At 33.6% G+C, this 16,511-nt stretch overlaps 1 protein-coding gene across 1 annotated transcript in view; it reads left to right on the forward strand.

The window, feature by feature from the left end:
• Positions 1-2,925: 2,925 nt before the first annotated feature.
• Positions 2,926-16,511, forward strand: part of LOC140436290 (uncharacterized) — a 39,844-nt gene continuing 26,258 nt past the window's right edge. Inside the window, exons 1-2 of the mRNA XM_072524999.1 lie at positions 2,926-3,291; positions 12,972-13,246. Coding sequence (XP_072381100.1) covers positions 12,981-13,246 — 266 coding nt within the window. The 5' untranslated portion in view covers positions 2,926-3,291; positions 12,972-12,980. The remainder of the gene's footprint in view (positions 3,292-12,971; positions 13,247-16,511) is intronic.

The following is a 16,511-nucleotide window of genomic DNA, read 5'->3' on the forward strand; positions in this document are numbered from 1 at the left end:
ATTTATAACATAAAATATAATTAATAACAATATCAAATACTTTTTTCATTTCTATAGTAAATTATGCAAAATCAATAACGCTTAACATCGGTCGGCAAACTAGAGCAAATAAACAAACTACACCTGAACCTCACCCCTTTTGCAAACTCATTACTTTATTACGACCTTTATAAAAATATAAATTATCTACAGGATGATACCAACAATCCATTAATTAGATAAACTATTAAACAATTATAATTATATTACTATTAATTATATAACTGCTGAAGTTTTTGCAAAGATTGTCCAAAATCAGATACTTTACCAGAAAACGTGGATGATGTATAAGAATGCTCTCTAGATATTATTAGCTTGCTGTCTTCTTCGGTTACGATCCTGTGAGATATGGTCAGCTTTATGTAGGGATTTTCCCACCAGATTATTCATTTGGTCTGCCCATTGTGATAGAGTTCTTCCTCTTGGTCTTTGGTTTCTACCTTTCCTTTCCTGCTACTACCAATAGTTTCATGGTCCTCGTTCTTCTAGCTATTTCGCTCAAGGGGAGCTCAAGTAGACAAATCTGTCTACCACTTCCAAAGTCGCTCCTTGGTCTATGTGCGGTACGTTATTATTTGCTCTTGCTGTCTACAATAATTATTTTTGATTTTCCGGTGTTGATCTGAGATACGAATACTTCGATTATCGGGCTTAGCCGTTCAGCGATGGTAATCATTTCGATTTCATCGCAAGTTGCTGATTTTTCTGCCTCCTATAGTGCCTCCATCCCATTCGTCTAGTACTTTTCTCATTATGTATTTAGAATATATGTTTTATAATAATGGTGATATTATGCAGCCCTGTCCATTTTCTTTCTTTGTTTTGAACGCATCTGAATATAATTCGTGTATTTTAATTTTGGATGTGTTTTTATCATACAGATTTCTTATTAGGTCAATTAGGTGGTTAGGTTCTCCCAAAATTTTCATTATACTCCAGAGGGGATCCCATTTTCCTGAATCGAAAGCCTTTGTGTAATCTATTTCATTAATATTTTGTCTCTCTCTTTTCCTTCTTTTCCCCTGTTCATTATGGTTTCTCCTAAATATCAATTTCTATTACTTTTTCAAAACTGTAGACAGCCTCTGCTCCTTTCATTTTGATATATTTGCTATCATTTGTTATGTCATATCTGATTTTCATATATTGCGTTTTTGTTTGGTTTGTTGATAGTCCGTATCTTTTCGCAAATTTTTGGAAAACTTTTTCTAGATGCTTTTTCATTCTCGCTAGTATCACCACATGATCAATGTACTCTATCCTCTCTTCCTTACAAATAGTCCAGTTTGTGCTCATATTTGATCTTCGTACGATTTGTTCTAATTTTGTTCTTCTTCTTCTTTTTTCTCTTTATAAGCACTTCTACTTGTTCTACTTCTACTTCTATGGAAGGTTGTCACTCCATCTTTTGCGCGGTCGTCCGATACTTCTTCTGCCGATTGGTGTTTTACCTCTTGCTATTTTGACGACACGGGTCTACTTAATTCTGCATATGTGGTTATTTCATTGTTTTTTTCTATTTTGTGTCCATTTCTTTATATACTGTACGTTACATTTTCTTCTAATGCCTTCACTTCTTTTTCGATTTTTCAGCGTATTTCCTTTAATTCTTCGCTATACTCTCATCTCTGCCGTTTCCAGTAGCCTTTGCGTTGTGGCTGTGTTGGGTCTTGTTTCTGAGGCATATGCCATTATTGGTCTTACACTGGCTTTATAAATTCTTGACTTCAATTCAGTGTCAATGTGTATGTTTCGCCATATAGTGTTATTAAGGCATCCTGCCGGTCTATTTCCTTTTTGTACTTGATCTCTCACTTCTTTGTCTAGATCTCCATAGCTAGACAGTGTAATTCTCAGGTATTTTATTTCCATTTCCATTACATACTGATGCCATCAATTTCTATTTTACATCTGGTTGGTTCTTTGCTGACTACTATTGTTTTAGTTTTCTTAGATGAGATTGTCATATTAAATTCTTTGGCTCTTATGTTAAATCTGTGAACCAGTCTTTGCAGACTATCTTCATCTTGGGCTATCAATATGGCGTCGTCTGCGTAACAAAGTATTTTGATTTCTTTATTTCCCACTCTATATCCTCTTCCTTTGTTAACGGTTATGATAACTTTATCCATGATCAAATTAAAGAGTATGAGGCTCAATAAATCCCCTTGTCTTATTCCGCCGCCTATTTCTATAGGTTCTGTAAGTTGTCCATTCTGACTTCCATTCTGACTTCCATTTTGTTGTTTTGGTAGATTTTATCGATAGTTTTTATAATATTTAAGGGAAGTTCTCTATTGTACAGAAGATGGATTACCCTGTCAAATGCTTTCTTTAGGTCAATCAGACACAGAAATGCTGGTCTATTATAATCTAGTAACTTCTTAGTAATTTGCTTTATAACAAATATTGCATCTGTACATGATCTTCCACTACGAAAACCCTGTTGTTCATCTGCTAAACTTATCCTCTGATTTATTAGCACTTGTAAAATTTTAGTTGTAAGTTTTAGCGTAGTAATTAACCTCTGTAGTTTTTTTGGCTGTTTTTTATCTCATTTTTTGAATAGTAGAATTATATATATATATATATATATATATATATATATATATAAAATATCAATAAATCTATTTTTAATTATAGATTAAATCTCTTCAGTGAACAACCCTATAATTCTACTAATTACCATCATGATATTTCCAGAATTAAACGGATAGAAAATACATAGAAAATTAGCAAATTAACTGAATTTTACTAATGGATGATAGCGACCTATTATTTTATAAAGTTGAAATATATCTCAACAAAAATACTTAGTTCAGTGCGGTTTTGTTGAAATTTTTATTTGTCCTAAGACAAGATTAGTCAACTACGGATGAGGTTTGACATGACAATCTACAGGAAGTTCGAGTAAACCATATCAGAAAGTAAAATTTCCGTTTTCTGGTAGTTGGAGGGATGTATGAGACGCAAATAGTAGATTTGTATTCGCTAATTTTTAATTTATACATAACACGTCGTTCATAATTTTTGGCGCTGACAACTGACGACAGTCATACGGTACGTGTTGCCTCTGACGGTGTGCTTTTGATTCGGATTTTTCGTGTTTTTACGCACATTTAACTTTTCACGTTTTTTATCTGTGTTTTGAGTAGTGCATTGTTTGTGAAGTGAATATTAATATTTCTTGTGCTTCTAGAAATATTTGAACATAGTTGTTTATTCTGTTTTAAAAATACAATCAGTTACAGGGTAAGTTATATTTATCAAACAATAAAAACTTTTGTCTTCAAAACTTTCACAAAATTTATTATAATTTTTATTCTTTTATTACTATAGCTGTATCGGCAGAGTGCCTTTCTCAAGTGATCTATTTTTGGTATGCGTTTATACTTTATATTCTTTAACTGAGTAAGTTGAGGAGAGGAGAACTGTTTATCTCAAGTTGGTCATTTAGAATTATGTCTGTATTTTTTAATTCTCATAGATTCCAATAAGATAGTTTAAGGTCTTTATTTTGAAAGTGAGGAATTTGAAATACGTCATTAAAAAAATCATTATGGTTTGAAGGTGAAGTACGTACGTAAAATCTGTTTTTCTATTATTGAAAGCACTTATATGTTCTGCTATACGTTTGTTAAAAGTTCTACCAGTTTGACCAATGCAAGTTTTTGGACAGGCACTACATTTAAGTTTGTACGCACCACTTGCCACTGTCTAAGTGCCGTCACTTATATCTATCAATTAGGCATATTTTATGCGGGTACTTCTTCTTAGTGCGTCATTTTATTTCGCTATTTCTAATGTTGACGGTACAATATATTACAGTTACCGGTAAAATACTGGCTTCGCATATTTTGGATAATATTTTGCTGAGTCATTGACCATTTTCTGAATTTCTTTTTTGATAAATAACTGAAATATCTCATATCTATTTTCTATCAAGAGGTATCCGATGTACATTAACTTTTACGCTCTTTGATCATTGGTACCAGGTTTTGCTTTTTCTACATTGTGTTAAAAACTTCAAAGTATTTGGTATTCTTTTGGCCCAGAAAATGTATTCTGCTATAAATTTATATATTTCAAAGTCTACCGACTGGTGAAGGATCCAACAATAGCAACCGTAGAAAACTATTGGGACATCTTAGCAACGCGGCATTCAAATATGTCCAAACTAACCAAAAAGTCTTTGGTCTAGTTCACACCTGATAAAGAAGTATTTTGTGCCGACAAACGATGTCCTAGCCTACTTTATTTTTTATAGATACTTGGATTATGCATTTTTATTGACAAGAACTGAGAAAAGGTTTTATAATTCTTCTTCATTTTTATTAATACATCTTATGGTTTCGTATACTTTTTTATTATTTAAGGCCATAATAACTTATTTTAAATTAATGAATAACATTCTTTTACCCTCTTTTCTTGCGAAATCTTCCTCTACATTCAAAACTAATGTTGGTTGACATTTTTAAAAATATTTTTATTAACCATTACTTTCTTGAACTATGGTCGCAGGCAACTATAATTACAATGCTTAAATATAATAAACCAAAAGTCGATCCAAATTCCTATCGTCCAATATTAGTCACGTGCTGTACCTGCAAATTAAAAAAAAACCCTTAATTATCGTCTTAAATGGCATCTCAAAAACAATAAGCTAATAAGCATCAGACAAAGTGGATTTCTTACGGGTAGATCCACAACAGACAATCTAATAACACTTAAGTCAGCTATACATTAATTTAATCTGCACATTCAAACATATGTATTTTTTGATATAAGAAAAGTTTTTGTCACAACATGGAGACATTTTATATTAAAAACAATTCAAGACTGGAATGTTCAAGGGCTTATGCTGTTCTTTATTAAAAATTGTCTAACAACACGAACTTCTCGAGTTAAAACCAATGAATTTATATCTTGAAGACGAGTACTTCCAGACGGCACCCCCCAAGGATCTACTTTAAGACCAACACTCTTTCTAATCGCAATTAGTAGTACAGTAAGTCAAATAAAGCTACCTGTATTTACTAGCCTACATGCAGATGACTTGGCCATTTATCTAAAAAAAAAAACAATGTATCTCTAGGATCACATATATTTCAAACTGCCTTACACTCAATTGAAAGCTGGTCTCTAAACACGGATTTTATATTCTCTGGTGAAAAGACACGTTATGTAATGTTTAAAAAGAAAAAATCATCCTAATTTTCAATTACATTTAACAGAGTTATTCTGAGTTATTCTGCAATGAACATGCAGTTCTGCTTGTTCATTGGCAGAATAATACCTCTATGGAAGGTTTTCATCTTATCTTTTGCGCGGTCGTCCAATACTTCTTCTGCCGATTGGTGATTTATCTCTTGCTAGTTTGATGATACGTGTCTCCTCCATTCTGATTATGTGGTTATTCCATTCTTTTTTTCTATTTTGTGTCCATTCATTTATATACTGTATGTTACATTTTATTTTAATGTCTTCACTTCTCTTTCGATCTTTCCGCATATTTCCTGTAATTCTTCTTAGTACTGTCATCTCTGCTGTTTCCAGTAGCCTCTGCGTTGTGGTTGTGTCGGGTCTTGTTTCTGAGGTATATGTCATTATTGGTCGTACACTGGCTTTATAAATTTTTGACTTTATCAGTGGTAATTGTGTCTGTTTCGCCATATAGTGTTATTAAGGCATCCTTCCAGTCTATTTGCTTTTTGTACTTTTTTTTTGTACTTTTTGTACTTTTTGCACTTCTTTGTCCAGGTCTTCATAGCTGGACAATGTAATTCCCAGGTATTTTATTTCCATTACTTGTTTAATACTGATACCATCAATTTCTATTTTACATCTGGTTGGTTCTTTGCTGATTACTATTGTTTTAGTTTTCTGAGATGAGATTGTCATATTAAATTCTTTGGCTCTTATGTTAAATGTGTGGACCAGTCTTTGCAGACTATCTTCATCTTGGACTATCAATATTGCGTCGTCTACGTAACAGAGTATTCTTATTTCCTTGCTTCCCATTCTGCATCCTCTTCCTTTGTTAACGCTTTTGATGATTTAATTCATGAAAAATATCTAAAAGATGTAAAATTTTTTATCAAGAGATAGCTCCGAAAGAAAAAGGTAATGATTTAAAGATTATCATCCTATTAGCAACGAAAGTAGAAAAAAAATTGATGTTTATAAAACTTTTAAAATATTTTAATATTTTTATTAATGTTACCGAACAATTTCAGAGAAAGGATAAGTTAATTATTGTTACTGAAGTTATCACAGAACTTTTCCTGCAAAAATCCGAATGCCAGCTCTCACATCTACCTCAAAGTAGATTTGACCTGGTCTACGGGTATCATCTTGTTTGGCAACATATCCTACCCAAGACATAACATGTGTCTTGCCCATCTCCATTCTAGTCTGTCTATCCGTTCGATGACGTCAGTCACCCGGGTTCTTCTCCTGACCTCTTAATTATTTTGTCTCGCAGTGTTATTACTAACATGGATCGCTCCATTCTTCTCTGCGTGACTCTCAGTTTGGTAGCCTAGGCTTTTGTTAAAGTAAGTGTTTCTACTTCGTACGACAACACTGCGAGGACACATTGATCAAATACTTTTCTCTTTAGGCATGTGAGTAGCCTATTTTTAAAAGTTTCTCTCAGTTTTTTATATGCTGCCCACTAAAGACCGATTTTTCTCTTCAGTTCATGGGTCTGATTTAACGGGTGACTGACATGGTTGGTGAGTGATATGAATACTCACCAACATGCAAGACAAGCACGGTGTTCATATTCATTCGTTGGACAGTTAACAGGTGAACATCGTTCGATAAATCTGTGCCGTGTCCTTAACTAGTGCTATTATCAAATTAATAGGTATTTAATTTGAAAATAAACCAACCGATCTTCAAAAAAGGTAGGATCTAATTATTTATTATTATGAGTGAATCGGGGGGTGGTGTTGAGCCACCCCAGAATAATATATCATCAATGGATACGGAAGACAAAAGGTATATTAATTTAAATAATAGATATAAAATAAATGATTCAGGGTATTATAACGTCTTTGTAGAATCTACAGACAAAAACTTGTCCCGTTTATCACCAGTACGTGTCGGTCATTATCTATTTAAAAACCAATATTTTAAACACGATGTACTAGACATTAAACCTGTTGGCAGAAATAAGGTAAAAGTAATTTTTAAAACTTATACTTGCGCAAATTCTTTAATTGAACATGAGCTTATTAAGGATAATAAACTTGTAGCGTATATTCCATCATTTTTTACTCAAAAGAAGGGAATTATTAGGGAAGTCGATACGTTTTTGGATGAAAAGTATATTTTAGAAAATATTGTTTCAGATAAAAATGTTGTCGAAGTAAAAAGGTTAAAACGGAAAGTAATTGACTCGGATAATGAAACAATTCTTGTACCTCGCCAGATGGTCATTTTGACATTTGAAGGAAATAGCATTCCTAAGACTGTTAATTTAGACTTGGTTAGGTTTAATGTTGAACAATATATATATATATCCGGTTGTTCAGTGTTTTAATTGCTTTCGTTTCGGTCATACTGCTCGGCAATGCAAATCAACATCAAATCGTTGTAAAAAATGTAGTCAAACTCATAATAATAATGAAACATGCACTAACTCCCTATTTTGTTTACATTGCAACTCCACTGAACACAACTCACTCTCTAAACAGTGTCCTGCATTTAAACACCAATACAAAATAAAATCAATAATGGCTTTAGAAAACACTACCTTTAAAGAGGCAGAAACCATAGCTAACAATCCTTCATACGCCAAGGTAACTACAAATAATAGATTCGGTATCCTCAATACTATACAAAATTTCCCCGCCTTAACCCCTAACATCCCTGAAGGTACAAATCAAAATCAATCCTATGTACCTACCATTAAAAAAACAAGAAACAAGCGTAAAGCTATATCTCCTACTGCGATCAAAAACGCACCAACTTTCCCAAGATTTCCAAATGCTATAAACACCTCATCCCAACCTATAATCCCTAATCCCTACAGGGACGAGTTTATGGCGTATAAAGAAAAAATAGAATGTAAAATAATCAATGAAATTCCAGCCTTGATAGAAAATATCATCAAGAAAATTAACCCTAAAATATTTTTACCTAACTTACAAAAAAATACAAAAGAAAAAATTGAAAAAATGTTGAACAACCTAACAGATATTGAAAGCGATGGGGAACAACAGGACATTTAACATACTGCAGTGGAACTGTCAATCTATAAATAAACATAAACCTAGTTTACTTAATTATCTCGAGCACAATGTTGTTGATGTCATTCTGCTTAATGAAACATGGCTTTCTAAAAATAAAAATTTTGGTTTAACAGGTTACAACGTTATCAGAAGCGATAGACCTGATGGTTACGGTGGTGTAGCCATCCTCATATCAAATAACCTTTGTTTTACTGAAATTAATGTAACGAAAAACTTTAATAAAGGTATTGAAACGTGTGCAGTTTTTATAGAACAAATTAAATTGGTAATCGTTTGTATTTATAAACCACCCAAAGTGATAGTCAATAATAGAGATTGGGAAAAGCTTTTAACTCAATTTAGTGGTAGGGTTGTCATTGGTGGGGACTTCAATGGACACCACAGTAGGTGGGGTTCCTTGAAGGATTCCGCTCAGGGCAAGTGTATAGTAGACGCGCTTGATAACAGTAATTTAGTTCTGCTAAACGACTGTAGACCGACCAAAGTAACAAGACCTAATGAACTTCCATCAATGGTGGATCTATCCCTTGTTACACCAAATCTAATTGGATATACCACATGGGATCCTGTTTCCGATACTCTGGGTTCAACTCACTTACCTATAGTAATCACCATCGACTTGGACTATCACCCATGTACAATAATTCCTTCATCCAAATGGAAAGAGTCTTCAGCAAACTGGAATATCTTTAAAGGCCATATAGAAAAAACATTATCCGAAAATATAACCGATAATATCACTTCAGCGGAACGTTTTGACTTCCTGTTAAAGACAATTGACGACGCTGCCTCATTTTCTATGAATATCAAAAATTCCTTTCAGCCAAAATCTCGAATTCCAGTCTGGTGGGATTATGAATGCAAAAATATGATCATTTCACGAAAAGTTGCATACAAAAGATACATTGAAGCATCAAATTTTGAAAACTATATTAAATACAAACAAATTCAAGCCAAAAGTAAACTCCTCTTTACAAACAAACAAAAAAGTTCGTGGATTAACTTTGTAAATACTTTAAACAAAAATACTCCCATCAGTAAAATTTGGAATTTTGTTAATAAACTAGTGAATAAAAATTACCGTACAAGACGATATCCCCTGCCAAATGAACTAATAGAAGAGTTGCTCGACAAATTTGCTCCGCCATATGCTGACCTTCCTATTCAGGATAACAATAAAACTAGTAAATACAATATTTTCCAGGAAAGTTTTGATATGATAGAATTTGAGGCTGCACTTAAGTCTTCAAAGTCCTCGGCTCCGGGGCGCGATCAAATTACTTATAACATAATATATGAATTACCTCTTATAGCTAAACAAAGTTTACTAACAATTTTCAACGATTGGCTTTTCAATGGAAGATATGTGGATCATATGAAAGAAATAGTTATTTGTTTAATTCTAAAACCTAATAAAGATAAAACACTCTCCTCTTCTTACAGACCGATATCATTAATGTCTTGCATATGCAAGACATTTGAAAGACTTATTAAGACTCGATTAGAATGGCTTGTAGAACACTATAGTATCCTTCCAAGTACACAATATGGATTTAGGGCTAGTGTTGGTACACTGGATGCAATATCACATTTAGTTACCGACATTCAAATAACGTTTTCCAGAAACAATTATCTTGCTTGTTTGTTTTTAGACCTAAAAGGGGCATATGATTCTGTTAATTTATCCATTTTACACAAAAAACTATATGATATAGGATTACCTCAAAATATAGCGACTAATATTGTTCATCTTTATAATAATCGTGTTATATATATTAAAGATCATTTAAACCAACTACACGGTCCTAGAATTGCTCATACAGGTCTTCCACAAGGATCAGTTTTAAGTCCGTTATTGTTCAACATATTTTCAGCAAGTATTCATGGCATTTTTGACAACACAATCAATTGCATCCAATACGCTGATGACATATGCATCTATACAGAGCGTAACTCGTATACTGACTGCCTGGAGGCTCTGGAATCCATCATGCAAAACGTTAATAACTGGGTAAAAAATCATGAACTGACCATTTCCCCTGACAAATCAGCCACAATGATATTCACTAGACATAGGATTCGTACGCCTGACAAAATAAAGTTGTCTGGATATGATATACCTATTGTCAAAGAATACAAATATCTTGGCATTCTTCTTGATCCCAAACTCTTATGGTCAAAACATGTGGAATATATAAAAAGTAGGTGTGAAAAAGGTATTAATATTCTTAAATGTGTTACTAATCGAAGATGGGGCGCTGACCCTAAAGTTGCATTGATGTTTTACAGAGCCTACGTGCGATCTATTGTAGACTATGGTTGCATTCTGTATGGTGCCGCCAGTAACACAAACTTATTAACTGTAGACCGCATTCAGTTTAAATGTCTAAGAATATGCTTGGGCACCATGAAGTCTACTCCTTGCCCTGTACTACTTGCTGAAAGTAATGAAATACCTCTTCAAAATCGTCGAGAAATTATGGCAATTAAACATATCCTGAAGCTAAGATTAAATAATAATAATCTACTTAGTCAACTGTATGAGTTATCTATTGAAAACCTCTCAAATAAATACTGGCGCATAAAAAATTCTCCTTCACTTGCTGATGCTTTCTTAGAAACTAATGAGTATCCTAATATCTATGGCAAAGAAAAAAGATTACCAATATATAAAGCTAATTTTCAGGTAACATTAAATAAACCAAAAGTCATTATACCAAAGTACACAGAATCCCCACAAATAAACTTTGTCTTACTTAGATCCATATTGAGTGACTATAATGATCACGTAATAATGTATACCGATGGTTCCAAAAAAGAGGATGGTGCCACAGGTTGCGCTGTTTACATTCCACATAAAAGCGAATCTTTGAAAATTAAACTTCCATCACATTGTTCAATATATACTGCTGAAGCGGTAGCTATCGAAAAAGCATTAGATTGGCTAGATTCACACAATTTAAATAAAGCAGTAATATTATCAGATTCATTATCGGTCATTAAAGGATTAAACTCAGATATGACTCAACATAAAAGAAATAATATTCTTTGTGCTATTAAAAATAAAACATATAGTAAAGATATTACAGTTATTTGGGTTAAAAGTCACATTGGTATCGAGGGAAATGAACTGGTTGACCAGCTTGCTAAAGATGCGACCCATGTTGGACTCTATATTCCCATATTTACATTGGAGGACTTACAACAACATTATTATAACAAAATTTTTATAAATTGGAAAGAAAAATGGAAAAACATAGCAACGAATTCAAATAATCAATATTATACTATCCACCCTACCTTGCCACAAGATGTTGACTATATTTTCAAATATGCAATGCCAAAGAAGTTAACAGCCACAATTACACGACTGAAAACTAATCACGGTGCATTCCCAGCTCACTTGGCTAAGTTAAATATTATCCCTTCTGGGGTGTGCTCATGCGATAATATATCACAATGTGACATCAACCATATTCTTTTTAAGTGCGATAAACATAGGTATGAAACAGATCAGCTGTATTCAAAACTATCAGAACTTAAAATTCAGACTCCCATAAACATCACCCATTTACTCTCCTTAGATAGTAGAGAAGTATACGAACTAATATGTAACTTTTTATTTAAAGTTGGTTACACTATTTAAAATCTAATATCTTACATTACAATTCTGTGGCTAAAGGACTAGTTTCCAAGCCAACTCACCAAACACACACACACACACACACAAGCACGGTGTTTAAATGCTAAAAATCTGACCAGTGTAAACCAACCTTGCCCAAAGAGCGTCAAAAAGATAAACCTCTCCATCGCCACATAATAAAGCCCTCCGAAAACCAAATTGTGTTCGGCTGATTTTTTATTCGTATAGTCCATATATCCTTTGAGGTAGGATTTTTAGAAATAACTTAAAATGTGGCTCATTAAGCTGATGGTCCGGAAATCATTGCAGAATACAGATTTTTTTTTCTTTCGTAAAGCAATAATCGTTAATCTCAGCCATGATGTTGGTATTACTCTGTTTAAATATATGTCATTAAATATTATGTTAGTATTTGAGTCCCGTCGGTGTTAAATAGTTTAATGAGTTCAGTATATCATTGTCAGGTCCAGGAGCTTTGCCATCTTTTAGTTGTGATATTATTAATTAAGTTTTCCACTTCGTCTGATGTGATTGGTAAGTGGTCATTACATATTATGTAGGACGGAGGTTGATGTTTTCCTGTTGATCTTGCAGTTTGCTAGCTGTGTTGGATTTTTAAAGACCAGCTGCTTGTTTTACCTTTTTATGCATATTAAATGTATCGTGTTTTTGTTCCAACAACTCTATCTCTTCACATTGTGTTTTTAAACAATTTTCTTTGGCCTTTCCTATTCCGATTCTTATTTGTCTCTGAATAATTTTGTACATTCTTTTGTTATTCTCCGTGCGACTGTCTCTTTTGTTTCCTTACCTTTTAGTCTTCTCATATTACATTTTTTGTTACAATTCTTTTTTATAACCTTTTTAATACCTTCTTAATCATTCTATAATCAAGGTATTTTAGACTTCCATATACAGTTTTTATGCATTTTGTTTTGAGGTTCGAAATCATTAAGTTAAAATATTTAACTGGTTTATTTAATTTTTGTGAGTCTTTTAATCTTTTTTAAGAGTGTTTAATTTTATAGCTTTTCAATATGGAAACCAACAGTCCGAAAAGTCCAAGGAGTCCGCTAACGTATGAAAAAATTCCGGAGGAGAAAGTTCCAAAATCTCCAAAATCTCCGAAATCTCCAATGCGTCCGTTTCGTTTAAGATTTCATAGGATGTTAAGCACCGGTAGTCTAAAATCGGGCTCAACATCTTCAACACCAGCGTCTCCCAGTCCTGGATCGAAAAGTCCATTGGGGAAGTTCTATAGCTTCGACACCGAGTCGCTTGATGCTGTCAAGAACGCCAAGAGGTAAGTTTATTATATTTTAGGCTAGGATAGAATGTGTGTTTACTGTTTCTACTACCGCAGAACATTGTTCATTTTACTCCTTATAATTTATTAATAAAATAGTTACAGAAATTTTGCAACTAGTGACGAAGACATTTTATTTGTAATTTATTACTATTATCGAATGTATCGGAAGATAATAACGAACTGAAATAAGGAAAGTGTAACTTTTATAAATAAAATACCACTCGCGAACCAAAACGGACTAAGGTATGTTAAATTTAATAGAAAAGAAAAGATACTCCAGGATGGGGTTTAGGCTTGAGATTAAAACACTTATGCCGTAAAAAAATATTGCTACCAAATGAAACTTACAGAAATTACTCAAGCTACAAAACAAGGAAAATGGCCTAAAAATATTCATCTGGAATGTGCTACCATTGTATCAAAGCGGAAAGTTGAGAATAGTTTATGAAGAGCAAATATTACGGCTATTCAGGAAGTGCGTTAGATAGGACAACAAAAACAGCATAGGAGTACCAAGGTATATACTACAGGTGTCGAAATAGCGTACACGAAATCGGAACGGAAAAAACCAAGAAAATTTGATCTTGACACCTTTCACCAGTTCGTAGATTTGAAAGCAACGCGTGATAGCGTAATACAAAACAAGTTATATGAAGCAATTCTTCTTCTTCAAATGCCATCTTCGCGGCGGAGGTCGGCAATCATCATAGCTTTTCGGACTTTTGAGACGGCTGCTCTGAAAAGTTCATTTGATATACATCCGTACCACTCTCTCAGGTTGCGCAGCCATGACATTCTACGCCTCTCTATGCTTCTTTCCTTGGATCTTCCCTGCATAATCAGTTGGAGCAAGTTGTATTTCTCTCCACGTGTAATATGTCCGAGATATTCCAATTTTCTTGTTTTAATTATATTTAAAATTTCTATTTATTTATTCATCCTTCCCAGAACCTCTTTGTTTATGACGTGTTCTATACACGATATTTTTAGAATTCTTCTATACACCCATAGCTCGAATGATTCCAGTTTTTTCATTGATGTCACATTCAAGGTCCAAGATTCCATTCCATAAAATAAAGTCGAAAAAACATAGCACCTCGCCAACCTAACTCTTAGTTCCAATTTTAAATCCCTTGTACGTAGCACTCTTCTCATTTTGTTGAAATTTGCTCTAACCTTTTCTATTCTGATTTTGATCTCCTGAATGTAATCATTTGTGGAGTTAATCATTGTTCCCAGATATGCATATTTGTCCACTTGTTCGTTTGTTCGTTGTTCGTTGTTCGTTGGTTCCGTTTATTAGAAGATTCTCGTTATTTCTTTGAGTTTTCGATATTCTCAAAAATTTCGTCTTCTTGAGATTCATTGTTAGATCATACTCTTTTCCATACACCGCTATTCTGGTCACCAGTCTCTGAAGATCTTCAATATTTTCGGCTAAGATCACAGTGTCGTCCGCATATTTAATGTTGTTAATGGGAACTCCATTTACCTTTATTTCAGCTGTTTCACCCTCAAGATCGTTTTTCAGGATCTCTTCGAAGTAAGCATGAAAAAGAATTGCCGACAATACGCATCCCTGTCTCACTCCACATCTTATTTTAATTTCTTCTGACAGCTGTTCGTTAACACGTACTTCTGCTCGCTGTTTATAGTATAAATTTGTTGTTAATGACCTGAGGTCGTTGCAGTCAATTTTCTTTGATTTCAGGACATTTATTAATTGTTTATGTCGTACTTTATCGAACGCTTTATTATAGTCAATAAAACATACGTATATCTCTTGATTGACGTCCAGGCATCTTTGTATCAGTATATTAAGTGAAAAAAGAGCTTCACGCGTTCCTAGGCCTTTGAAGCAATACAAGACTTCAAAATTGCTGTTAAACTAATTGAGTTGCTAAAGTTAAAAATGTTATTATCTATTCAACAGACTCAATCAATGATTCTAGCCAAAAGCCCCATCAGATGTAAATTAACATATAATAGAACATGTCATGAATTTTAAAGTTATCTCGTAATAAATATATCGCATGGTAGACATACTACAGAGGAAGAGAAGAAATAAGTCAACAAGGCAACCAGAATATCGAGATACTTAGGGATATCATATGGAGGAGAAAATATATGAGCGAAGATAGTGAAATCTGGATAAGGTATGTATAAGGCCAGTACTAACACATGCAGCGGAAACAAGAGCTAAGCCATCGCTTACAAAAAATTGATAAGAACTACAGAAATAAAAGTGTAAAGAACTATAAAAGGAATTTCTCTTAGAGACAGAATAAGGAATGAGGATACATTAACAGGTATTAGAGTCCAGGATGTGATGAGATGAACCATTCTGGTGTTGCCATTCTGGTCTCACCAAATCTCACAAAAGTTTGTCGTCGAATTTAAAGCTTTAAGCGATAGGATAGTTGGAAGGCAAAGGAGGAAAGAAGGAAATTGGAAGGCAAACCACATTATAGAATAGAAAAATACGCTACATAACAAGAGACTTTGGGCTGTTGAAGACCATACAGGAACCCTAAGCTCCAAGAGTAAACTAGAGTTACCAAAGGTAGAGGTACTTAAAACATCTTTTAACATAAGCCTAACAATAAAAGAATCTAGAATTCTACTATACATTTATTTTATAAATTATCGCAAAGCGTTTAAGAGGGTCAAATCTCAATAAATGGCCGAAAAATAAACAACCTTTTGTAGACGACATAGCCCTCTTGCAAAAATTCAAGAAGAGTTCATTAATCTCATACGACTGGTTGAAAACGAAAGTTAAATATTTGGTCTACAGTTAAACATATCAAAGACAAGGATCATGATAGTGGATACACTACATTACAATCATCCACACATTACCACGATGGACCGGTTTAAGGTTGTGAGCTCAAATTTATAACTAGGATCATTGATCACAAACATAGGGTCACTACAGAAAGAAATCAAACGTAGATGTCATCTAGTAAAAGACGCCGTAGGAAAGATGACCAAAATATGGAAGAAATTTCACGAACTCTAAAAATAAGGTTGATCCACTGCCTAATATTTCCAATACTGACATACGGATGTGAATTTTGGACCCTCCAAAAAGTGGAAAGAAGAAACACAGATGCCACTGAAATGTCCTGTTGGAGAAAAATATTACGAATCCCGTTGACTGACGGCGACTTTCCAGCAAAATCCATCCCCAACAATTAAAATAATTTGCACATGTTATGAGAGCAGACACAGAAAATGTGGAAAGACTTATTCTCCA

The sequence above is a fragment of the Diabrotica undecimpunctata genome, chromosome 1 (genome assembly GCF_040954645.1).
Source record: "Diabrotica undecimpunctata isolate CICGRU chromosome 1, icDiaUnde3, whole genome shotgun sequence".
NCBI lineage: Eukaryota > Metazoa > Arthropoda > Insecta > Coleoptera > Chrysomelidae > Diabrotica > Diabrotica undecimpunctata.